The sequence below is a fragment of the Camellia sinensis genome, chromosome 8, assembly GCF_055761805.1.
Source record: "Camellia sinensis isolate YWXY chromosome 8, ASM5576180v1, whole genome shotgun sequence".
Lineage (NCBI taxonomy): Eukaryota > Viridiplantae > Streptophyta > Magnoliopsida > Ericales > Theaceae > Camellia > Camellia sinensis.
Window position 1 is genome coordinate 126,645,644 of NC_138968.1, and position 27,247 is coordinate 126,672,890.

A 27,247-nucleotide genomic window follows, 5' to 3' on the forward strand; every position below is an offset into this window, starting at 1 on the left:
AGATGAGATATTGAGAGAAACTCATCCTAGATTGATAACCCCATAGGCCATTAGCATATCCCATTTTCGTACCCGACAAAAACTTAAGCTGTGCTTGATTTAATTTAGTTTTTAAAAAGAATTTTAAATTATATTTTGAAAGACAAGTCTAAAAGAATTTTGAGATAATTTTATTTATTTATTTATTTTTAGTTAAATAAATGTGTAAGAGAAAATTTGATTAATTGCTACGTAAAATGTGAGAAAATAAGAGGAAAAAAAAGTGATTAATTGATTTATTAATAATATTAAAAAAAAAGGGGGGAGGGAGAGAATAATTTTAAAATTTTATTAACCAAACATATTTTTTGATTTTTTAAATCCAAATATTAGATTAAAAACTAAACCAACCGTTGCGTTACACTTTGTCACAACCCCATATTGTGTATGTAAATTTATTCAAGAGAAGAGAATTACATGTCTAATATAACAAGCTGAGTAACTTGCACCATGAGTAACTTGCACCAGGTGAGTCCAGAAACTTTCCTCAACAGTAGGCATACAAAATCTCTACATTTAAAAGACAGTTTGCTACACAAAATGAATCAAGGATGAAAAATAAATATCAGATCACAAGTCACTCTTCTAATAAAAGACATACAAAATATGGAGAATGAATACCAACATAACCTAGAGGTCTTGAAGTTGTCATTTCTCTCTCACTTGGTTCATGCTCAATTACAAAGACATGGCAAGGGAATTGTTTGCAGTCTATCAAATAATTGCATGATAAATGCAATGGGAAAGAACAATATTATAAACTTCTTTATGCTGAACAAGGATAATCCTCTCTGAAAATGCCATCAAAATTAGGATATATTTGACTATAAAACTATTATTCCATGGTAAAGTTACACCATACTATACAGAGAAGCAGAGAATTGAAAGATCAAGAACTGGCTTTTCAGAACCAATATTACATAAAATCCATAGTCTTCAATAAAATCCATAGTCTTCACTAAATTGCCATTCCACAAAACAACTAACAGCAACAACCTGTGAAAGTACAAGTATCAAACTTAATCTGGAATTATTATAGAACACCCTCCATTATGGGATGATTACCGCATGAAACCTCTCAACACCTGACAAAATTTCAATTGAAAGAAGTCAGTATTTTTTTAAAGAGGAAATAAAACAGCAAATGGAGAGAGAGAGAGATTGCAAATACCCCGTTTAACACAACCAGCCAAAAGATAGACATTTACATCTCTGAACAGAAGTTCTTGTAGAAAGACAAAAAGGGAATAAAACACTTAAATCTGTGGCCCGTAATGAAATTAGCCACCAACTTGTATATATCTGTGTTCTATTATATGTAAAGATTCCTTCATTTGTCCTAACTTCACATGATGGACTCATGAACAAAAGAAAAAGATTCTACGGCCCCAAAAATAAAGCATATATTTCAGCCCAACTAGAGACCGTATAAAGAATGCCAGATAGCCCCTTCCAACTAGAAGAGTTTCCTTCAACACATTCTTTCTGCTTATTAACCAAGCCAGGGAACAATGGAACAAAAGAAACACCAAAATGACTGCCCACCCTCCTTAGGCTTGAACTCGATCCAAGTAAAATTCCGACATCTGCTTCAAGCAGACAAAGCAAGTCACCCACTGAGTCTCCAATATAAACAGTCAAGCCCTTTCTGTCACTGCTGCTGTTCTTTAGGATATCACTGAAAGCTAGAAGCTTATCGATTGGTGACTCAACCTTTTTAACAATTTTACCCGTAGATATGGAGTTTTCATAGACAAACTCATTCGCATGTACATTCAGAACATCCAAACCCCCTGTCCAACAGCAAACCAGAAGAGAATTGATCACCTTATGATGTAAAATCACAAAAATAGCACTCATATATACAGAAAAATTGACCCTCAAAATCTAAAGTTCAGATATGACATCACAACAATATGCAACTAAACAAACCCCATCTTGTACAAACTACTTCCCATAAAGAAACCAATAAACAAGAAAGGAAAATTAAACATTTGGTGAAAATCAGCTGGAAGAATTAAACATTGAAGGTTATCATATCACTATTTAAAAATAAAAATAAAAAACCTACCCAGCAACAGAGTGAACTACATAAACAAGAAGAATTAAGAATTGATGTCCCCATTATAGAATATGAAATAGCAAATCATTCAGAATACGAAGTATCAAACAACCCTAGTAAAATGCATGCCACCCACATGTCGCACAAAGAAAAATGCACATTACTTAATTGCGGTACCATCAGTTCACAATGCTGAGAAGGGCAAACCATATGCAGACCTTAATCTCTGGTGTTATTCACATGAAGTGTCAGCCCAACCATCGATGCACTGGGATCTGACATTTACATATAAGAAATTGAAAAATAATGTGGTGATAATCAACAAAAGTAGCGTATTATGGTGATTTCTCAAGCTGCCACATGTTCTCTTATGCAAACAAAAACCCTAATAATACGATTTTTTTTTAACTAATCAGTTTTATTTTGACCTCAAAGATATAGGTGAACATAGTAGGGGCTGAAAACTTTTTCTTGGATAGGCAACAGAGATAGGAACTCCTATCTTTAGGCCGTGCTTTCAAGACACAGGTTACTGCAGATGCATCTGTCCATGTCCATTACATGGCACCACCACATCATCTCCACGTCACTCTCTTGCAAGTGAGTTGGTGCCATATGGCTTCCTCGTGACACATGAGCTGATATCCTGCTGAGTCTAGGCACTAAATGTGCTAACGCACCTCTTACGATACCTCGACAATTTCACTCCAACACTGATCTACAAATAAGATCTGTCAAATGCAATCCGTAAATCTCCAACTTACACTTAGCTCACAAACTATCCATGGTCTCCATTTTACAGTTAGCTCCGGAACAACCTAGGTTGGGAGCGCGACCTAGGATACTGAAGATAATTAAAGGACTTGTGGGTTGGAGGCTGGAGTTGCGGGATGGTCGAAGTTCCTGCTTGGAGACACCTGATCAGTCTTAGAGTTAGATGAGAGATGTTTCCACAAGACACATGATGTCTGCACGGCACCTACACCTACGATGCGTATATCTCGCATGCCTGACATTGTACCATGGCGCGACAGTGTCAGGATCTGATGATCACTTTGATATGGTCAAGACAGAAGCTAGTTGACCTATCCTAATGTTAAAACCTATCACCTACTTCACCCACTTAAACCTACTCCACTAAACCTAACCCACTACACCACTACCACCTCACCTACTCCACTAAACCTAACCCACTACACCACTACCACCTCCACTTCACCTACTCCTTACCTACTACACACTCACCCTCTTCTATATATAGGAATCATGAATCATTGTAATAAATCAATAAACATCAATCAATAATACATAAATTTTTACATGGTATCAGAGCAAGGTTAAGACCTTAGTATTTTTCGCTTCACCGGCGGGCGGCAACCTCGCCTTGGCCGCCCGCCGGACCTCAACCTATTCCGCTTATTTTCTACACATACCTTGACTTCTTCAACATTTTCTTACACCCCTCCTCCGCTATGTCGGCGGCGGCACCCGCATCATCGTCTAGCCTCTATCGCCGTTCACCTCGCCTCTCACATATCCGTGGTTGTACTCTTACTCGTCGTCGTCGTCGTTGGCGTTTCTGGCGCTGCTTTTCTGCTCGTCACTGCTGTTTTTTTTCCCGATTTGCTCTCTCTCTCTTAGCCATGGATTTGGGTGTGGGGTGTAGAGCTGTGGCTCTGTTGTTGGTAGCCATGTTTGCTGGCTTGAAGGTTTCAATGGCAGCAGTGTACAAGGTTGGGGACTCCGCTGGTTGAACCATCATTGGGAATATTGATTACAAGGCCTGGGCTGCTTCCAAGACGTTTCATGTTGGAGATGTCATCATTTTCGAATACAATTTTCAATGTCACGTGTTGCAAGTGCCCCACAAAGAATACCAAGCCTGCAGAAGTGTAAGACAGTAACATGCATCTTCACATACAGCTTGGGTAATGTGTAACTATCAAAAGCACAAGCTTCTTGGACATATCTCCCTCTCTCTCATCTTTTCCCACTTTCAAACCCACTTTAATCATATCTCTCCTTTCTCTTAATTTATTTCATCCACATTCTTTCACCATTTTCTTTTATTTTAATATATATATATATATTTTATTATAATATATTTTCCCTATCCCTTGTTAGTAAGCATCACCCGTTTTCCATTCTCTTATTATTATTTATTTTATATTCCACCAAAAAAATAAAAATAAAAAAAATCACACTGCTGTTTTTCTTATCACCCATCCACAAATATTTTTCTCTATTTTCTTTATCCATTATTTTCTTTTATTTTATTTTTCTTATTAAACAAAACAACACCACAAAATAACACCAACAACATTCCACAACCTTGTCATTTTATTCATATCAGGGGATCAACCCCGATCACACTTTTACATCAAAAAAAAACAAAAAAACAAAAACAAAAACAAAACTACCACACCCACAGTGGGATTTTTCTTCTCTACTCAGCCGCCGGTCTTTTCTTCTTGCCTCCGTCCTGGGTGGTCCTTGCCGGTGTTGCCTCCGTGCTTCCTAGACCACCAAGCAAGTTGCCTCCTTCCTGCTCCTCCACTACAGCATACGGTGGACCTCCAAATTGGAACATCACGGTGGCCTTCCGCTTCAGCTCCTTATTTTCCGCCTTTAGCACACTTAACTCTGCTCGCGCATCCTTATACATGCGTTGGAGCAGAGCCAGTTGGGCGTTTAACTGCTGCACCTCATTTGTCCTACTCTGCAGCCGGTTCGACAAATTTGTAACCGCAGTCATGGTTTCCACACATGACTTCAATGTATACTGATTGGCCTCCACATCCGACTGCACTGCCATTCTTTGCTCCACCGACCGCATCGGAAAGTTCAACGGAGCAAAACCAGAGGTGTTTGGTTGAGGTTCACGGGCCTCCTCACCAGTTATCTCTCTTGTTGACTCGTTGAGGTCGGGAAAGAGAGTGAGTAGACCACGGGATGAAGAGACCATATTCTGGGTAGCTGAACGGGAAGAAGAGGCCATGCTTTTTGGGTTGCTGAGTGTTTCAGCGAAATAGCAATTTCAGACTGATAATGTTCGGAAGGGGAGTGTTTCAAGATTTGCAGCTCTTAGAGGCAATCTCTCAGAAAAACGAATATCTCTCTCAGAAAATGAAGAGTTTTTCAGAAGTTTTTTCCCAGGTTTTTTTGTCTTCGCTTCTGCCTCAAGCACAGCCTCCGCATTGGTTTATATCGACACTGACGACGCGGCCGACACGCCACTCTGTCGCTCACGTGCCTCGCCGCGTCTCCGGCTCACCTTTTGATGGCTCGACGCTTTCTGTCGGGCACGACTTTTGATGAAGTGGGCGCGCCTTTTGAGGGCGCAACTTTTGATGGCACGTCTTTTTATGGATTGGGCACGCATTTTGATGGCACGTCTTTTTATGGATTGGGCACGCCTTTTGAAAGATTGGGCACACCTTTTGAGGGTGCGACTTTTTAGGGGTCCGACAAGACTCTGTAAACTATCCCGACATTGATTCCGGTTAGCTCCTTCATGGGTCCGACAAGACTCTGTAAACTGTCTCGACATTGATTCCGGTTAGCTCCTTTATGGGTCCGACAAGACTCTGTAAACTGTCCCGACATTAATTCCGGTTAGCTCCTTTATGGGTCCGACAAGACTCTGTAAACTGTCCCGACATTGATTCCGGTTAGCTCCTTTATGGGTCCGACAAGACTCTGTAAACTGTCCCGACATTGATTCCGGTTAGTTTCTACAAGGGTCCAGCAAGACTCTGTAAACTGTCACAACAACTGTCACAACATTGTCTGCTACAACGGTCCGACATGACCCCATAAACTGTCTTCTACATCGGTCTGACACCACCATACAGTGTCCTCTACAACGTTATGACACCCCCATACAGTGTCCTCTACAACGTTATGACACCCCCATACCGTGTCCTCTACAACGTTATGACACCACCATCCAGTGTCTTCACCAATGGTCTGACACGACCATACAGTGTCACCTATTCTCTTTTATTTTTATGGATTTTCTTGTTTTGTAACTCTCTCCAAACTCAAGTTGGTTAGTTCCTATCCCCCTTGAGTTTGTGGGGGGCTGTTAAAACCTATCACCTACTTCACCCACTTAAACCTACTCCACTAAACCTAACCCACTACACCACTACCACCTCACCTACTCCACTAAACCTAACCCACTACACCACTACCACCTCCACTTCACCTACTCCTTACCTACTACACACTCACCCTCTTCTATATATAGGAATCATGAATCATTGTAATAAATCAATAAACATCAATCAATAATACATAAATTTTTACACCTAAGATTATTGTCGAGGAGATTCCTCCGCATTGTTGAACTAGAGAGGAGAGCCACATTCTCCAACCTCCTCTATACAAGGGTCTCCCCCAAGCAATCATCAAGCCATCATCAATACATCCCCACATAGCTCTCTTTGGCTTAGAAGATCTCTATTTCCACCCTCTCTCTTCAATGAGTGTCTCAACTCTCCTCCTCCACCTTTGGTAAACCCTTGCCAACTAAGCACCTATAATCTTTCCAAATCATCTTGTTCCAGCCACCCCTGAACTCCATCATCCACGCTTACATAAGCACGAGTTTCCAGTTTCTACACATACACAAGGCCCACTGCAAGAGATTTCATCATATGATTGCGAACACGTGTTTGTACTATTCACTTTTTAGCAAATGAATATAGTCCATAAATCAACATAAGACCGTTGAAAAACCACATTTTGTTCATAACTTTTACTTTTTTTATTATCAATTCAACTCTACCCAAAAACACCTGGTCCCAACTATTTGAGGTCGGCTACAAGAATCCTTCTTCGCCAACTTGCTTTATCAAGGGTCATAACTCAAGTTAAACCACATGTTATCATATCTTTGTCATATATCTTAACCCAAATTAAATTTTGGATCTTTCTTCTCCCCAAACATTACCCTCAATGTGGGTAATGCCACTCTTCCTTACTAGTTGAATTATTGATCATCATTACAGATTGTCCCTCATTTTATCTCCAAAAGAAGCTATTTTACAATCTGTTGAATTCATTAATCCCTAAAATTTCCCTTTCTCAATTTATCCATACATTAGCATACCCATTTTAGCTAAACTTAAAAAGAAGGAAAGAGATTCTTCTTGCATGTATGTATGAAATAGTGCATGGATATGCATAAAATAATCAATCAGTGAAGTCATGTAAACTTTGAATAATAGTACAAATTTAAATTAAAAGAGTGTAATTGTTAAACCCACAGAAAAAACTAAAAAAGGAAATAAAGAAAAGCAAAATGAGGCAACACATCATATTGCAATAGTTCACATAGACAAGGTACAATGTCCAAGACTAAAATTAATAAAGTAAATATATATATATATATAAACCAACAAGAAGGAAATTTACAAAAACCTTCCATGTTTTTGAACCATGGGGTTGAGAAAAGAAAGGGGAGCGAAAAAGAGTATGTTTGGGGGCAACAATAAGAACAAGAAGATGATGGTGACAAAGGCAATAAGAATGGCCATGGTAATTATTGACGATGGATAAAACAAGAAGAATAAGATGAGCATGGTGGTAATTGTGGCAGTGGCAACAGTGATAACCATGATGTGTAGGATAGCATAGACATGAAGTGATCATAGTAGTAATGCCGATAGTGGCAGCAGTGATAATGATGATAATTTACAATAGTAAAATCTCTATGATGTATGATTAGCACACATAAAATTCTCTCTCTCTCTCTCTCTCTCTCTATATATATATATATATATATATATACACAAATATACCCATATTTAAAACCAATTTATACTTCATAAATTTTTATGATGGTCACTAGTTTGTGTGCATCTAACAAGTCCGTCTCCAATACATTGACACAATCACTCTCCTCTAGTGGCTGCTTGAATTCTTAGAAGATAATTTATCAAAGGAAAAAGGACCAAATGCTAGTGCCCTCTAATCTTGGTCAACATGAATTGTTCTACTGTGCATAAAAGGAGGTTACAATACTGTTCATATAAAAAACCAAAAAAATACCACATACAAATGTTTACTAAATCACTATACATGGTAGTTTTATACTTCAAGGTGACAGACAGCAAAATAGAGACAAACAAAACTAATTTGGTTACACAAAATTCCAATTTATGGAAAATTGTGCTTGAAAGAAGAGAAAAGATGCATATCATTCATCACAACGTTGAGTATCAGCACTAGTAAAGTCAAACTGTTGAATATCAACACTAGCAAAGTTAAAACTGTTAGCAGACTCCATTGTAAGCAGAAGGAATAAGTTTCAACAACTACAAGTGAATTGAGCAGGGTATAAAGCAAGTAAACTGACAACTAATTTAGTAGCCAAACATACAGATTTGAAGTGCATAATTTACAGTTCAATTAATATGGAACAAACCTGATGAAAACGCTGACCTAATGAGATCACCACACCAACAATATGAAAGTACATGGACATTTGCATTCAGATTTTCATTGTTTATGATGCTCTGGAAGAAACCTGTACAACCATCTTGGAGAATAAGACGCTCTCCAGCTCGTTTTATGTCTTCAAGATTCAGACCCTTGAGGACTCCAGATTCAATCACTCTAGAATTTGCCCTTTTCTCAAAATCAGAGAGTTGCTCAAGTGCTTTATGCAATCCTTCATAGTCAAATTTCTCAACTGCAAAGACAACATAAATATCACAAATTCCTGAGCATATCCATCTCGTTAGCCTAATCATTGACTTTCTAGTAACGTCTTCAAACTTTATTGTTCAAAGTTACACACCAGTACTGTACCTTTGTCAGTGAGCAAAATGCTCTCAATGCATTGTTCGTACTCTTCTGTATACTGACTAGAAAGAACTCCCCATGTGTTTCTCAAGTCAACTGATGACATCCGAGCAATTTGATTTTCAGGTTGACTCTCATCAGATTTTGGTGCTGTTACTATTGCAATCTCTGCCAAAATTGCAGACGAATCAACAACAGTGCATGTCAAATCAAAATCAGAAAATATCATAAAACGATGTTCAGCAGGGTTGTGCACTTTTGACAAGGGAACAACAGTTTGTTGAACAAGTGGCTGAGCACAGAAGAACTCTATTTCGAGTCTCATAGCTTGATGATAAAGCTTCTCAATGATGTCAATCTCTTCTCCTGTCAAAGAGACACTTAATTTGTCCAACAAGTCCTCGGTTTGCAGCGCTGAATCCTAAATTCAAAGAATAAGATAATTGAGCCGTTGGAGTTAAAAAAGGCCATTGTAATGTATTTTCCACCATGGTTACCAAATCGTGTATCTTTTTTCTAAAATAGTGAATTATGAATTGTATCGAATTGTTAATTGTAAGATTCATTTTATTTATCATAATATATAATTATATATATGTACATATACATATAAAAATACACACTATTCAAAATGAAATAAATATCAATGTAACTAAATTGAATATGTGTATATATATACATATAAAACCACATATATTAATTTATTTAATTGATCTCTTTTTGTTTTATTTTGCAAAAACGATTTTTCATACATTCTGCAAACAGAACTGAATTGTAGCAAAAGCAAATCGTAATGAATTGAAATGAATCATAATGAATCGCGTTTGAATCGCACAATTCATTCAATTTAAGATTCAACAACATGAATCGAATTGTTTTAGTTGAAACTCGTATCGAATTGTGAACCACAATGTTTTCCACTGAAACTGTAATCAATAAAATGCATCAGCTTGACAACCAAAAAAGAAAAAAAAAATGTTCAGTGCTCAATAACAGAACAAACCTGGAAACTTTCAGAGGAATAATTGTCAATCCACGTCTTGTAGAGATGACTGCTTTCATTGGAATCAAGAAGTGCCTGAACCTCCTTCCCTATAAAGGCATAAAGCCTCATGCAAGGAGTCATGGCACCTAAAGTGTAAGCTGCAAGTTTTGTTTTCTCAAAAGGAGTTGCAAGTTTTCCAGGGCCTTTTACTCCTTCAATCTTCCCCGAGGCTGTTGCTAACAAGAAATCCGTGTACTTCACTGTGGCTGAGTTGAGAGTGTTTTCTTTGACCATGTCAGAACCCCATTCCTGCATAACTTGTATCTCAGACTACAGAATGTGTAACGGGAATCAAAAACTAGACATGTGAATTGTTTTCAAGCAGTAAGGTGTCCATGCTTCTTAATAGGGGTGTCCATGCTTCTTATGACCCTATCTATCATAATTTCAATATTTTTTTATTTTTTATTTTTTATGATCAGTAACAAACAAAGATATATTAAGGCACAAGGCCAAGAAAAAAGAGGATAAGGCATCCTCTACAAGGAAGATGGAAAATAAAACCAAAACTTAACAAAAGAAGATACAAAAAGATACATAAACTAAAACTACACAGTACAAACTGACACCCAGTCTGTAGCAATCAAAAAAAGCGGAGCCCCTCGGAATATTGACCTCACTGAAGCCCAAAAAGACGTCAAATATCTCACCCTATCCCATAAATAGTCTATATCCCGGGCAATTCCTTCGAAAACACGCACATTTCTTTCCAACCAAATGACCCAGAAGATTGCAAAACGACACCACTCCAAAGCACCTTAGCCCTCTTCAACCTTCCAAAAATTTGAAAATCAAATAATATCATTTGAGCACATCCTTTTGGGGCCACCCACATCACACTATCCAAACCAAACACCATATGCCACAATTGCCTAGTCACCGAGCAGTGCAAAAAGGGATGATCCAGAGACTCTCCACTCTTACAACACATAATGCACCATTAAGGATTAAGATATCGCAAGGGTCTCCTCCTTTGCAATGAATCATTTGTCAAAGTGCCCTTATGAACCAAGATCCACGTGAACACTTTCACCTTAAGAGGAGCACATGCCTTCCAAATCTTTTTATGAAACAGAAACTAAGGTACACGAGAAGAATCAATAATTTTATCAAGAAAGGATTTACAAGTAAAAGAACCCGATGAATGGATATTCCAAAACAACCTATCCTCCAATATTGGAAACAAAAAAACATTTTCAAGCCTTGACAAAAGAGATACCAATTCCGGAACTTCCCTATCATGAAGATTCCGGCAGAAATTAAAATTCCAAGAAAAAAGAGCCACTAAAGAATCCGCCACAGACGCAACAGAAACATAATGAGACTGAGAAACACTATACAAGAGTGGATAGAATTCCGCCAAGGACGAGGAACCCGCCCAAACATCCTTCCAGAATTTGACCTTTTCCCCATTACCCACCCTCACATAAATGAATTGGGACCAAACGGGATCAATCTGAAAAATGGACTTCCAAGGAGCACGCCTGGTTCCTCTCGTGACCACCTGAGAGTCCCTACCATTAACCTGAATCCCATATTTACTTTTAATAACTGCATGCCATAATGAATCACACTCAGCGGGAAATCTCCATAACCACTTGCCCAGCAGAGCCGTGTTTCTAGCTAATATATTACCAATGGCCGAACCCCCCTTTTCCTTAGATAAGGACACCGTTTCCCACTTCACCAAATGATCCTTCTGACCTTCATCTTTCCTTTCCCAAAAGAAATCCCTTAATAACTTTTCTACAAATTTTGCTACCTTGATTGGAATCTTAAACATAGACATGAAATAAATTGGAATTCCATTTAGTACTGTCTTAACCAACATGTACTTGCCTCCCCGAGATAGTAAAGCCCTACTCCACCTTTCTAACCTCTTCCCCATCTTTTCCACGACCGGATTCCAAAACACCTCACCCCTTCGATTACCTCCCAGCAGGAGCCCCAAATACTTCATCGGAAATGTCTCTATACCACACCCAAGTAACTCAGCTACTCTCTGAATCAAACTTGAATCCACATTAATACCCGCTACCCTACTCTTTTCTAAATTTACCCTAAGACCAGAGAGTACCCCGAAAAGCCTTACCACCGAATAGAGATTAACCATTTGGCTCTCGTCCCCCTCAGAGAAGAAAACAGTGTCATCTGCAAATTGCAAATGTTTCACACTAACCTTATCTCTCCCAACTTGTACGCCTTCAAATAGACCTACCTCTTTAGCCCTATCCACCATCCTCCTAACACATCTGCTACCATGATGAATAGAAAAGGAGATAAGGGATCGCCCTGTCCCCTCGGGATGCCTCAAAACTCTGCCTAGGTTTACCACTGAATATTACCGACATATTGCAAGACGCCAAACATCCCCTAATCCAGGACCTCTATCTCTCCCCATATCCTTTTCTATCCATCACAAAATCCAAAAAATTCCAATCTATATGATTGTATGCTTTCTCAAAATCTGCCTTAAACACAAGACCTCTATTTCCTACCTTCCTACACTCCTCGACCACCTCATTAACCACCAGAACCACATCTAGAATCTGTCTGCCTTTCACAAAAGCCCCCTGAGTCGGAGAAATTGTATCCCCTAAAGAGGCCCTCAACCTTTTTGACAAAACATTCCCTAGAATCTTGTAGAGTGATGTCACCAAACTAATTGGTCTAAAATCTTCAATTCTGATGGCTCCATCCCTTTTAGGAATCAAACAGATAAATGTGGCATTTGCACATAAATTAACCACCCCTGTCTTATAAAATTCCATAAAAACTCTCGCCAAATCCCTCTTCACCACCTCCTAACAATCTTAGAAAACAGCCATGGAGAACCCATCCGGTCCTGGAGCCTTTGTCCCTCTCACACTCAAAAACTGAATCCCTAATTTCCAATTCCTCAAAAGGTCTTTCTAACCAAGTCGCACTTTCCTGAACGATAGGCTTCCACTCAAGCCCCTCTATCCCAGGCCTGACTAACCCATCCTTCGAAAATAAATTTGAATAAAACTCAAAAATCCCTTGGACTATTTGCTCCTCTGAGTCTACCACTATCCCTCGCCTTACTTCCAACCTCTTAATAAACTTTTTCTTCCTTTTCCCATCCGCAATCCTATGAAAGAATTTTGAACTAACATCCCCCTCCTTTAGCCACCTCACCTTTGCTTTTTGTGCCCAAAAAATCTGCTCTCTAAGAGTCAACTCTTCTAACTTCACACCTAACTCCCTCTTCTCACTCCTCAATTCCTCAACCTCATTTCCCTGCATTTCCAAAGAATCTATCTCCGCAATTCTACTCATAACTTGAAATTTTGATGATTCCAAATTCCCAAACACCTCCCTATTCCAAATCTTCACGTGCTCTTTAATAACCTTCAGCTTTCTCATGAATCTAAAACCCTCCCACCCATGACATTTAGCACTATTTCACCATCCCGCAAAGTTCTCCTTGAACAAATGATGTTCCAACCACACATTTTCAAACCTAAATGGGGTCGGGTCCCACTTAAAAGGGCAACTCTCCATCATAATGGGACAATGATCGGACACCAATCTTGGAAACGTCTCTTGTCTCACATTGGGGAAAACCCCCTCCCAACCCAAAAAGAATAAGAATCTATCCAATCTACAACATACTCGACTTTCCCTAAGATTAGACCACGTGAATCTTGCATTAAATAAAGGAGGACCCACCTACTCACATCCTCTAATAAACTCATCAAAATCTTTATGTTGATTTTAAGGCCAAAATAAGTAAAGAATTTCATTTGGTAAGGGAATTTCACAAGCTACAATAATAAGAAACTGACACGCAAGTGTACAGAGAGTGTCCAGAAGCGTCCATGAGTGTCAGTGTCCAACATGGACATGCTACCTTCTTAGAAGTGTCAATACTTCTTAATAGGGATGTTCACGGGTTGGATTGGATCAATTTTGCTGTATATCCGCCACCCGACCTGCCCATATCGGGTTGGAAAATGAACTACCTGCTTTCGACCCTTTACATGTTTGAAACCGAATGGAACGAGTTCAAAAGTTTCAGTCAATAGTCGAAACTGACCACTCATCGTTGTCCCTAACCCCTTTAGTATATTTGGATAAAAATAACATTTCAACATGTTTAAAGAACAAAAAATTGTAACAAAAAAATAAAATTAAAAAATTCATTCGTGATTCAATTGAAAATAATTTATAGTCAAAGTAGAGTAGTGAGAAAAAGAGGAACTTTGATATTGGCTATGGCAGCGAAACAAATCACGATGATTGGCAAAGTAGAGAGCCGAAGGATCTAGGGTTTCTCTTTGAAGGGGATTCGGCTAAGCTGCGGCAGTGGAGAATGTGAAGGTAGCGGCAGGGATGGCAAAGCCAAGATAGAATAGGAGCAGCAGTGACGTCAATCATCTATGGCCATTTGTAAATTGAGAGGGAGATATCTTTTGCAAATTGAGAGAGAGAGAGAGAGAGAGAGAGAGAGAGAGGACAGGAAGAGATAAATGACTTGCGTTGTTTTTGGTTGGGAGATTTGAGAATGGATTTGGAAAGAGAATTGAAAAAGGTATGTGAAATTATGTGAAATGTAAGGATATTTTATTCACATTTCACCTACCTTTTCTCTTTCTCTTTCCAAATCTCTTCCCAAATCTCCCAACTAAACACAACACAGCATTAGGGAATGACAAAAACGAGAGAGAGAAAGAGAGAGAAGCAGATGAAGAGTTTGTAGACTCTTGAGTTGCAGGACTCTTGAGTTGTATTGTAGGCTGAGTTGTGTAAATCTCTAGGTAATAGATCTCTAGGTCATCATTGTAAGTTATAGATTCTGAGTTATCATTGTAGATCTCTAGGTTGTAGATTTCTAGGTTATTACTATTACCTGATATGAAAGAGATCAAGATGAAATGTAATTTCTGAAGCCCATTAGAGTATGATACGTAGACTGCAAAAGCTTCTCTTTGTAGTATGGTCAGGTCGGGTGAGATGGATTTTTGAATTACTTACCCAACATCTGACCACCAGAATTTTAATCAGCCACCGATCCAAACTATTGTCTAAACTGCCTGTTAGGCGTAGAGTCGGGTTGGGCAAGTCGGGCGGATTTTTGAACTACCCTACTTCTTAACCCCTAGTTAGTATAGTCATAGTTTCCACTAATACTATTAAATTAAATGGAACATTTCAGTCTTTAATTTTTTGCACCACAAATAGCCCGTGTTTCTGTATAGAAGACAACACACAAAACAAGAAATAGATCCGTGCATTCCAAACTTCAAAACACACAACAGTCCATGTTTGCATGATTCAATAATCACATCCAACATTTTTGGCATGCCCATTAATAGGCTATTTTTCATATATTCATTTATTTATTTTTACAGGAAACACAACAATGTACTATAGATGGGGAAACCAGCCAAAAACTAAAGGGAAAGGATGGAAGCTTCCTAGAAAATTTATCAACACGACAGAGCAAGAATAAAAGCAACAACAATGCTACAGACCCCAAAAAAACATAACCTTCACAACCCCCACTGGTCCAGGAAGGAAAGAAAAAAAAAAAAAAAAACAAAACAAAACAAAAACACATGATTAGTCTACATCATTTTGGGGGTCATGGGGTCCTCAACTTTGGGAGTCCTGAGCATTTTTGTAAAAGCAATTTGAAGAATATGCAACCCAAAACACCCTATGCACGAGGCTCCATCTGTAGCAAATATGGAAACCAATTTTGAAAAAAAAATACCCGCAACTCTAAAATCCGAATATTGATATCCATCAAGGGAGTACTAATAACTTTTTAAACTCCAGATTGAGCACGCATTTTTCCAAGAAATCTAATGTCTCATTAACCTATGCAAGGTACCTAAGGGTAGTTTGGTTGTGTTTTTGTTTTCTTTGTTTTTATTTTTCTTGTTTTCAAAAACAAAAACAATACAAAGTTTGAAAACACTCTTTTTGTATGGAAACAATTTTCAAAAACTCCAAAACAAATTTTTGTTGTTTCCCAAAAAATGGGTTCTTTTCCAGTACGTTTGGATCATGGATTTAGAAAGGAAAAAAGAAAGGAAAAAGGCAATAGAGAAAAAAAATTAGCTTAAATTTCATTTGCATTGTCCACACATCTTCTCTTTCCATTTCCAAATCTCACCCAAATCCATGATCCAAACGCATCCTTCAAAAAATATTGCAGAAAATAGTTTTCAGAAATAGTTCACCAAAAAAGTTGTGGTTTAGGGAAAATTAAAACAAAAAACAAAAAAATAACCAAACATATCCTTAGGAATCTTATTCCTAAAAGGCAAAACAGAATTCAACGATTTCTACTTCTAGCATACAAAAGCATAGTTCTAACAAGAAAGAGATCAAGATCTCACTCGATACAACACATACTCTGATCTACCACAATCAAACAATGATGAAGACCTATTTAAGAAGTTTCCCAAAGGCCATTTAGAAGAAGTAGAAACCACTTCAAAAACAAAATCATTTGCCTACCATCAACAAAATGAAAGAAGATGATCATGGTGATCTAATTTATGTCACCAATGACGGGGGGCAAGCACAAGCACATCAAAATTGACTCACAAATGAAAAACTTGGGCACATGTGAGATTAAACTGTTCCCAAGGATTCAAAACTAAACCAAATAGCGCTCTGTTTAGATTCCTTAGTCACAAAGGTGAGGTTAATACGTATGCTTCAACTTAATTAATCACATACCATTCCCCCCAAAAATGGCTGGTTTACTTTCCTTTACTACTGCCACTGCCACTGCCACTGCCACTAAAAGCAATTCTAAGCAACAATTCAATCAATTAACTTCACTAAGAACCACCAAAGTTAACCCAGCTACATAAATTTTGATCAAGAAATAATTTTGAACCTCAAGAATTTATTGATTATGCCATCAAAGATAACTGATCAGTAAGGATCAACTTTAGTGTTTTTGGCAACTTATTCGTATCAGATCCCTTTTTGAGACCCATAGTGTGAGCAACATAATGAATGAAAATGTCTACATGCATGGTCTTTGACTAGTGCAAATTAAGGAACGCAGAAGTTGGAACATAGCGGTTATAAAATGGATCTTCTAACCTTATCGGAGAGGGGCCCCTAGGAGCGGGGCTTATTTATAATAGGAGCGCAAAAGTGGGCGAGACAAAGATGCTTTCCCGCACCTGAATCCCTTTGTTTACTGCTTTTGAGTCTTGCTTTGAGGCGCACTTATTGGCAAAGTTAAATGAAAGGCAATTTTCGAATAAGAAGCTCCAAGCAGACCACATGTTGAGACATGATTTGTTTAGTTGTTAAGTTGATGATTCATAAAAACGGTGCCTTGCATATCTATCCTTTACCCACTGAAAACTTGATTTATTAAGCTACATGGGTGTATGTAGATATATATAATAGAAAGGTCGTGTAGAATGTACCAAAAGAGCAAGAATAGTGTTGCATTTGAAAGAAGTATTTAAAATTTCTTTGAGGTTAAAATTCTTTAGCTTTATACACTCAAATTTCTTTGAGGTAAAAATTCTTTAGCTTTTTTCATAAGTAATATTATGTGGCTTTATACACTCAAATCTCTCTTACATTTCTCCCACATGTACAACTAGCTCTACATATACACAACTGGCAAGTAGATATTCTTTAGCTTTATGCACTCACCCACTATGTACCAACACTGTGTTAACAACGTGCCATCAAAAAAATAATACAAGAAGAAAATAGCTCATGCACTTGATGCTCTAGTACATGCCATCTTTATTCACAATTAGTCTAACTGAACCTCAATCTCCAAAAGCAACAATTTAATAGAACAATTAGTCAAGACTAACATTGCTGTTAATATAAGACAAACTTTAACATCTAAGCACTTGCCCACATGAGGTTTAGATGGTCAAGTACAAAATCTCGAGTTCCAGCTTTTCAAAGTTTGTTCTTGTATTCAACTACAAACATTCACACTAATAGTCCAGAAATTACCAGCACTAGCTGTAAGGTAAGGCCTACCTTATTGAACAAAAGAGTTGTCTCATTGCTATCTAATTCAATGACATGAATATGGCCTAATCCTTTCCAATAGCCTTACATGGAAACAAAACTTGGGTAAAAAAAAGTTTAATGTCTTACTTGGACAAATGAATCATGCATTTTCAGCTCTTCTAAGACACTCTTCCTCAATTGACTAATCACAGCCTTTGCATCGTCATCATCTGCACGCTCCTCCGCCAACTTGTACCTAAAATTCCCAAATACAACCAAAAACAAAAATGATTCCAAAGACCCACATTTAAAAGCCTTAACAACTATATACACATGTAAAAAGGTAGGCCCCTTGGATAGGAGCCTGCAAGAGGTAGATTGGGTGTAGACCTACTCCTTGGCATTATTTGAACAAAGTAGCTGCCCTCAGGCACAAACTCACAATCTCAAGATTAATAGACCAAGTTTTAACTACTACATCAGTGGTCCCCTTATGATATATACATGGATATATGTATATAAATATTATAATATATACCAAAAAACTAAAAACTGAAAATTTAATTTTAGTTGATCTAATTTCAAGTAAATGAAGCACTCATACAAGAGAGAAGAAGTTTTTACCCAAATAAAACTGGACATTTAATTTTAGCTATTGTTCTAATTCAAAATAAATGAAGTACTTGTTGAAGAATTTTTTTTTTGGGTTAGATATGAATGATTTATAATTGGTTTATTTTTCTTTATTACACACTTTTATGCAAAATGTACAATCTTTATAAGCTTCTTTAAAAAATCCTTATTTTATTTTGCTTATTTTTTTCTTCCCTTTTTCCTACATACATTTATTTCTCAGTGACCAAACAATACATGGCAGAGTGAGTCTGTGATGCTGGGGCAGTGTGTGGCTTTATATAGTAGCGACTGGTACACGCGCTATACCAGTGCAATTCTACCATGTTTAAATCCTTAGTCAGTGACCAAACCATACAAGGTAGAGTGTATCTATGATGTTAGGGCAGTCTATGCCTTATATATGCTAGCGATTGGTGCACACCCCAATTCTACCATGTTTGACACCCTTAAGCTGTGTTTGAATTGTGGATTGGGGTAGGGATTTGGATAAGGAAAGGAAAGGAAAGGAAAAGGCCAGGGAAATAAAGAAAAAAATTAGCATATATTTCATACAAATTTCCCTCACCTTTGACTGTCCCTTTCTACATCCCTGATCCAAACAGAGCCCTAGCTGTCTACAAACCCAGCTGCAAAAAGTAAGTGACATGGTGCAAACTTTAAAAACTGATCAGTTATTATGGTTAACCATTGATTTTACCTATTTATCTCTTGCAGTTAACAGAAAGCTGAGTATTTCAATAGTCAAAAAATAAATTTTTTAATGATATTTTTCAAAGAGAAAAAAAAAAAAATTTAATTTAATTCATATTATAATAGTCTATACTATCTATCTATCTATCTATTTCTATTACATCACACATACTATTACAAAGCCATCACTTGGTGTGAACTGTGACCTAAGAAGCATGGCACTTCTAAGAAGGTAGCGTATCCGTGTTGTGTTCGTGTCAGACACCGACACTTGTTGAACATTCCCAGCGTGCCACCAATCAGACACTCATCAAAATATTCTATTTTTTTAAAAAAAAATTTAGATTCAGATACTCGTGTCCATTGCTTAAACACACGCTAAAGTGATTATAAGTATTGTAAACTTGGTAGAGTGAGAGAGAGAGAGAGACTGAATAAATTGTATAAATTGTATTATGTTCAGTGATTTATAAGGAGCAGATCACTCTCTTTTATAGGGAGGAAAGTGTGGTACATAGGATGCTAACAGTGGACAAAGCTAACACCGAAAGCAGAAAGTATACAACATCATTAATATGACAGCTAGATATGGCAGCTATATTACGCTAACACTATATTATACTAACAATACTATATTACACTAACAGCCCCCTGCAAACTCAAGGAGGGTAAGCATCAACCAGCTTGAGTTTGAAACGAGATCAGTGAAGCGACCAGGAGGACAAATTTTTGTGAAAATATCAGCAGGTTGATCGACAGAAGCAATAGGGAGAAAAAGAACAGTGCCATGGGTAACATACTGGCGAATGAAGTGACAATCAATCTCAATATGCTCGGTGCGATTATGAAAAACATCATTGTGAGCAATCTGAATGGCACTCTAATTGTCACAATAGAGAGAGGTAACGCCAGAAGAAGAAACACCCATATCAGCAAGAAGCCAGCGAAGCCGGAGAAGTTCCTGAGTAGTATCAGCAAGAGCTCGGTATTCAGCTTCGGTACTAGAACGGGCAGTGAGGGATTGTTTTTTGCTACGCCAAGTAAGAAGGAAATTCCCTAAGAAGAAACAGAAACCCGTGGTGGAGCGTCGATCCGTAGGATCCCCAGCCCAATCAGCATCAGAAAAAGCACACAGTTCAAGAGAGGAGGAAGCAGAGTAGTGGAGGCCATGGAACAGAGTGCCTTTGAGGTAGCGAAGGATGCGGAGGAGAACAGTATAATGGGGAGTGCAAGGAGCCGACATGTACTGACTAACAATGTGAATAGCATAGGCAATGTCAGGACGAGTCAAAGTGAGATAGACAAGACTACCGACGAGCTGGCAATAAAGAGTAGCATCTGAGAGGAGATCCCCATTGAGAGGAGTAAGACGAATCTGAGGATCAACTGGAGTAGAGATAGTTTTGCAATTGGTAAGACCAGCACAAGCCAAAAGATCGGATGCATATTTGGCTTGGGATAAATAGGAACCAGTAGAATCATAGGAGACTTCAAGGCCTAAGAAGTAGTTAAGAGTACCAAGGTCCTTCATCTCAAACTGACGGTGGAGAAAACTTTTGAGGTGAAGAATACCAGCTGCATCATTACCAGTAATAATCATATCATCCACATAAAGAAGGGGAAGAGTCAAGGTTTTGAAAAGCGGTTGCGGTCGCCGTAACGGTGGCGGTGACGCGGTTGCGGTTGCGGGGTGTAAAGGCCGTAGTGTAACGGTTGCGGTAACCGGAACCGTGAATTTTTTTATTTTTCGCACAATTTGAAAAAAACTTACCGATACGCATATTTTTTTTCCATGATCATATTTATTGGGTTAAAAATAAATATTGATCAATTTTTGTAAATTTTTAAGTATGATGCAATATATTTCATATTTTTAAATCACTATAAACTGAGTTTTTTATATTTTATTTTAACAATTAATGACTTTATATTATACAAAAAATCAATCACTAACTATTATACATAAGATAAACAATGACAAAAGTAAGAGAATAAATAAGAGCCTAAATATATATATATATATATATACATATTTTAACCAAGCCAAATAGATAATGACCACACTTATTATTATTATTATTATTATTTTCAAACAATATATAGATAGACACGCACAAACAAAATGGTTTAGTGATAGCAGCTGAATAGAATAGCATAGGTCTTACAGTTTCAACAAATTAATAACATGTTCTTCATCTTCCCTCTTCTCTCTCTCTATCTCTTGCTCCTCCATTTTCTCTCTTTATCTTCTCTCTTCTCTCTTCTCTCTATCCCTCTTCCCCCATTTTTAGCTTTTTTTTTTTGTGTGTTTTTCGGAAGAAACAGCTTGGAACCGTTACGTAACGGTGCTGTAACAGCCGTAACGGCCTGTTACGACCGCTACGGCAGCCGCTGCGGCCGACACACCTGTGAATCTCAATCACACTGCAAAAGCGGCCGTAACGGGTGGCGGTAACCGCCAAAACCGTTACGTAACGGCGTTACGTAACGGTTGCGGCCGCTTTTTAAAACCTTGGGAAGAGTGGTATCATGAGTAGTCCGAATAAATAAAGTACAGTCATAGGAGCTAGAGGTGAACCCGAAGTCATGAATGGTAGAACTGAACTTAGCAAACCAAGTGCGAGGTGCTTGCTTGAGGCCATAGAGGGCACGTTGTAGTTTGCAAACCTTATGAGGTGGAAAAGTAGACCTAGGTGGAGGTTGCATGTAGACCTCCTCAAGAAGATTACCATTAAGGAAGGCATTCTTGACATCCATCTGAAAGAGCTCCTAGTGGCGAGCAGCAACAACAACTAGCAAACTGCGAACAGAGGTAAGTCGAGCAACAAGGGAGAGGGTCTCCTCAGAATCAATGACTTATTCCTAGTTGAAACCCTTGGCAACAAAGCAAGCTTTGTAGCGCTCAATAGAGCCATCAGAATAAGTCTTGATTTTGTAAACCCATTTGCAGCCAATTGCAGTCTTGCCAGAAGGAAGATCAACAACATCCCACGTATGAGTTTTGTCCAAAGCCTGAAGTTCATCAGTCATAGCTTGCTGCCAAAGAGGATTAGTACAAGCCTCACGATAGGAGGTGGGTTCATAAGTAGAAAAGGCAACAGACCCAACAATATAATCACGAAGATGAATAGGTGGTTGAGTTACCCGGTGCGGCCGACCCGTCGGAGGATCGGTAGGAGGAAGGCTGGCAAAGAAGGAGGAGACGGACTAGAAGGTGCAAGAGGAGGTGGACCATCAGGGAGAACAGTCTGGTCGGGATCAGGGATCAACAAGGGCGTCTCAATGAAGGAGGAACCTGTATCAAAGTGGTTAGAGAAGAGATCGAGAGAAGGATTAGTAAAGATGACCGGAGTGGAGAGTGCGGGTAAGTGAAAGGAAAAGAGAAAGGAAAACATTTTGTACTCCCAGAAAACTACATGACGGGAGATACAAAGACGCTGAGAGAGAGGATCCTAACAGCGAAAGCCCTTATATTCAATCCCATATCCAAGAAAGCAACAAAGACGAGAACGAGGTTCAAACTTGGTGCGTTCATGGGATTAAAGCAGAACGGAGCAGGCAGAGCCAAAAACCCAAAGATTGGTGTATGGTGGGGGAGTGCCATGTAGACGTTCAAAGGAAGTTTGATTATAGATGACAGGGAAAGGAACACAATTGATAGTGTACACAGCAGTAAGGGCAGCTTCCCCCTAAAAGTTTTCAAGGCAGGAAGACGAGAGAAGGAGAGCGCGAGAAGTGTCAAGAATATGCCTATATTTCCGTTCAACACGTCCATTTTGTTGGGATGAGCCAGCACAGAAACGATGAGGCTGAGTACCATGACTCTGAAGAAAGGAAAGGAAAGGAAAGGAAAGGAAATCGGTATCCCGATATTCCATAGCATTGTTAGAGCAAAAAATTTTAATGGTTTTGGAAAATTGTGTGTGGACCATGTTGGCAAAGCTATAATAAAGATGTTTAAGTTCAGACCGAGTTTTCATGAGAAAAATCCAAGTAAACCGTGAATAGTCATCAATAAAAACAACAAAATAACGAGATCCCCCATGGTAGTAGTAGGGGATAGGCCCCAAATATCCGAATGTATGAGATCAAAAGGAGCACGGGAAACATAAGTACTTTTATTGAATGATAAAGCAGGTTGTTTTGCAAGTTCACAGGGTATACAATCAAAAATATCTTGAAGTACAGGACCCAATTGACCACAAGAAACCAAAGACTTTAAACGACTAACAGAAAGATGTCCTAAGCGACAATGCCAAAGATGAAAAGGGGGTAAAGAGGAAGCAGATGCAGGAACAGCGATCTGTGGGGAGTCCGGAACATGAAGTTGAATGAATTCATAGAGACGTCCATGCTTACGGCCGATCCCAATAGTCTGTCCTGTCTGAGGGTCTTGCACCAAACAACCATTAGCAGAAAATGTGACGATTAGACCAAACTCACATAATTGACTAATAGAGATAAGGTTTAAGGTTAGAGCAGGGATATGATAAACTTGAGGTAAAGATAACTGAGATGTAGAAACAGTCCCAACATGACTGATATCAACAGTATGAATAGAGGGAAGATGAGTAGAGGGAGAGATAGAGGAGAATATAGTAGAGCTGGAAGTCGTATGATTACAACAGGCGGAGTCAAAATACCAAGAAGAGTTACCTGGAGTCATAGACAAAGCAGTAGGAGGAGGTGTACCAGAGGTGGAGAGAAGCTGTTTGAACATGGCCTCAACATCTGATTGAGAAAAAACAGGGGCAGACGGAGCAAGAGATTCAGAGAAATCCTCTGAGGCAGTAGCAGCAGCAGTGCGATTAAACTAATGATGAGAGCTCCCCTAGAAGAGCCACCGCGAGAGGAGTGACTAGTGAAAGATGATCGGGATGAATTTATAAACTTAGGCCTCGTTTGGCAAGTGACTTTTTAGCCAAAAAGTCAAAAAGTTACTAAAAAAATCAAAAAGCCAACAATCCATACTAAAAAGTCAAAGATTCTCTTTTCTCTCTACTTTTTGTACATCTTTTCGTAAAAAGTTAAAAAATCATTCCAAACATACTAATTTTTTTTTTAATCACATTTTAGCCAAAAAATAAAAAAGTTACTAAAAAAGTCTGTTCCCAAACGAAGCCTTATTTTATGTGTCCCTCACTTGTCGTCGCCTGTATTTGTCTTGTCGGCATGTCCATATAGTATGATGTCAGTTCCCATGTCCGTGACTGTCTATGAAGCACGGACACCTCTCGGAGGGCTCCGTACTAGTGTCGAACACGGACACGCGTTGGACACGCGGTGGACACGTGTCCGACACGCACCAGAAAGTGTCCTATTTTTTTTTTTTTTGAAGACAGACACGTTCCGGACACGTTCCGACACTTGTGGGACACGCTCGAGGTGAATTTCAGAATTTACAAAACATATTTGGGGTCGATTTGTAACAAACCAAAAATGGAACCATATCTGCCCTAAATCGAAAGAGAAAGAGAGAGAAAAGAGAGAGAAGACGAAGAGAACAAAAGAGAAGAGAGACTTGGTCGGTCGTCAGTTGTCGCTTCTCGTCGCTTGTTGCTCCTCATCCATCGCTGTCGTAGCTCCTTGTCCATCGCTTGTCGCTCGTAGCTCATCTAATCGCTAATCTTCTTCGTCCTTCTGCTTCGATGTTCTTTGTTCTTCTTCTAGTTCGATTTTCTTTTTCTTTTCCTCCAATCTCTCAGTCGATGTCTCTCTCTCTCTGCCTCAGTCACCCTCTCTGTCTCATTTTATTTTTTCTTTTCTTTTATTTTTTTTTATATGCTAGGTATTCTCTCTCCCTCTCTCTGTCTTCTATTTTTTTTCCCCTAATTTCATTTAATATTCTTTTTTTACTCTGTGCCACTCATTTCAATATATAATTTTTTTTATTAGGTTTGTTAATTTTACTAATGTGGGTTTATTAATTTTAATAATATTATTTTGTATTTTTAATTAACTTTTAATGAATTTTTAATTATTTTATGACATATAATAAATAAAATTAATTATATATATTGAACGTATCTCTAGCGTGTCGTGCCTGTGACTGTGTAATGTTTTTTCTAATTCTAAAGTTGTCAAATAAATATAACTTTAGTTTGATTTTTCAAAAGCTATTTTTAGACAGGCCTTTAATGAACTCTTTCGTATTTTAGTCTTTTTTTTTTTTTTTTCACACTTTAGATCCAACTAATTTAGATGATTTTTAAAAAGTTTAAAAAATAACTATAATATATATAGTTTGCTTAAAAAAATTAGTCACTTTTTTTCATATTTTTGTCAAATTTAGTCAAAATTTTGACTGAAATATAAAATAAAATAAAAAAATCAATAAAGATAAATGAAAACTCAAGATTTTTAAAAAAATCGAACCAAACATAATTCGTCTGAACTGTCAAGGCAAAATTGTAAAATCCACACATTCAAATGCTTCAACTTTAAACAATATATGATCTAATAAGATTAGTATTTTTCTTTCTGAGCAACCAAACAAATCAAAAACGGAAGGAAGCAAAACAGGCTATTTTAATAACTTATAAAAAATTTTAAAAAAATTTGGAATGGATTTTGAATTTTTTCTGAACAGATATGTATGAGTAGAGTTATTAAGCATAGGTTATAGGTTTTATTTTTTATTTTTTTAACTTTGAGGCTAAAAGTGTTGTCAATATTACATAATTAAAAAAAAAAAAAAAAAAACCTAGAGAGAGAGAGAGAGAGAGACTGACGCTTGGGCGAAGGCTTTGAGAAAATAAAAATCTTGGGCGATGTAATGGCGGAAAGTGTGGAGAGTGAGATTCCCAGAAGCCAAACAGACGACGAAGGGAGTGTAGAGAGCGAGAATCGCCTCTTCATGGAACTTGATCCAGAACCGCCTAGCTATACCTTCTGCTCCTCCTCCTGCAGCAGAGGCCATTGCAGCTGATCGACACAGACTCACTCCGCTAAATAGAAATCGGAATGGAGAAGAACAAGGAACAACGATCTTTATTAGATTTTCACAGAGACAATTTTTGGATTGAGATTGTATTTCTATTTGCAATGTGTATGTGTATGTATAGTTGTGTGGATGTAGATAGAGAAAATGGAGAGAGAGAGAGAGAGAGAGAGTGGGGGCGGGTTTTTGGGTTAAGACTTTTTGGGCCGTTTGTTTTGGGTTAAGCAGATGGGGGATGAGGAGTTGTTTGGAGTGTTTTAAATAAGTGTATTTTTTATTTTTTTGAATTAAAAAAAGTGAGAAAGAAAATATAGATGTTTGGGTTAATTTTTTAAATTTTTATGAAAAAATATGTAATAAAAAATTGTAAAAATTGGTTTGTAAGAGAAAATTAGAATTGTGAGTTGTGCAATCGTAATTGTTGACTTTTAGTGAATAGTGTTAATTTTTTAACTTTTTGAGTAACTTTTTGACTTATTCTGGACTTGCCAAATTTGGCCTTAATGTTATGTTTGTTTGTAGAGTTGGGGAGGGGATTAGGATGGTAGAAGTGATATAAATGGAGGTTGGGAAGGATATTGAGATGGAGGTTGGGGAGATTGTATTAGAATAATAGTGAGGGGATTAGAAATTATTTTATTTTTTTTATTTGTTATATATTGGGAATTTTTTATAAATATTAATGTTTAATTTTTTATATTTTTTTATTTGTTTTATTATTTTATATAAAAATAATTTAACAATTCCTACACTAACAACTATCATCAAAATAAACATAATTTTACTTAATTCTTTCATTAATAATCCACTCACTATAAATCTCTTCCATTCTACCTTTGAAAACAAACGAATCGTTTGAATTTTGAATTGAAAACGTAGTCTAGGGGTTTTTTTAAAAAAAATAAATAGAGAACACAAATTTTGAGTAGGATTTGCCAAGTAATGGCCCATGGCCCATGGCCTATTGAGAAAATCAACAGTTTTATTAAGGTTAGGTTTGGCATAACCTATATAATTCATCTTTTTATTTTTTTTTCATCAC

The 27,247-nt window shown here is 37.8% G+C and overlaps 1 protein-coding gene across 2 annotated transcripts; it reads right to left on the reverse strand.

Moving 5' to 3' along the window:
- Positions 1 to 837: 837 nt before the first annotated feature.
- Positions 838 to 26,441, reverse strand: LOC114297663 (bifunctional TH2 protein, mitochondrial-like). Of its 2 annotated transcripts, XM_082883399.1 has the most exons (8): positions 25,997 to 26,422; positions 19,141 to 19,201; positions 18,087 to 18,195; positions 9,918 to 10,208; positions 8,921 to 9,335; positions 8,535 to 8,801; positions 1,211 to 1,832; positions 838 to 1,124 (listed from the first exon to the last, which is right to left on the reverse strand). In XM_082883399.1, exons 3-7 carry the CDS (start codon positions 18,105 to 18,107, stop codon positions 1,420 to 1,422), a joined length of 1,407 nt encoding a protein of 468 aa, XP_082739525.1. In that variant the 5' UTR covers positions 18,108 to 18,195; positions 19,141 to 19,201; positions 25,997 to 26,422; the 3' UTR covers positions 838 to 1,124; positions 1,211 to 1,419. The 2 variants fall into 2 exon arrangements, with proteins under 2 accessions (XP_082739525.1, XP_082739524.1); XM_082883398.1 differs by lacking the exon at positions 19,141 to 19,201 and having other exon boundaries at positions 25,997 to 26,441.
- Positions 26,442 to 27,247: the final 806 nt, after the last annotated feature.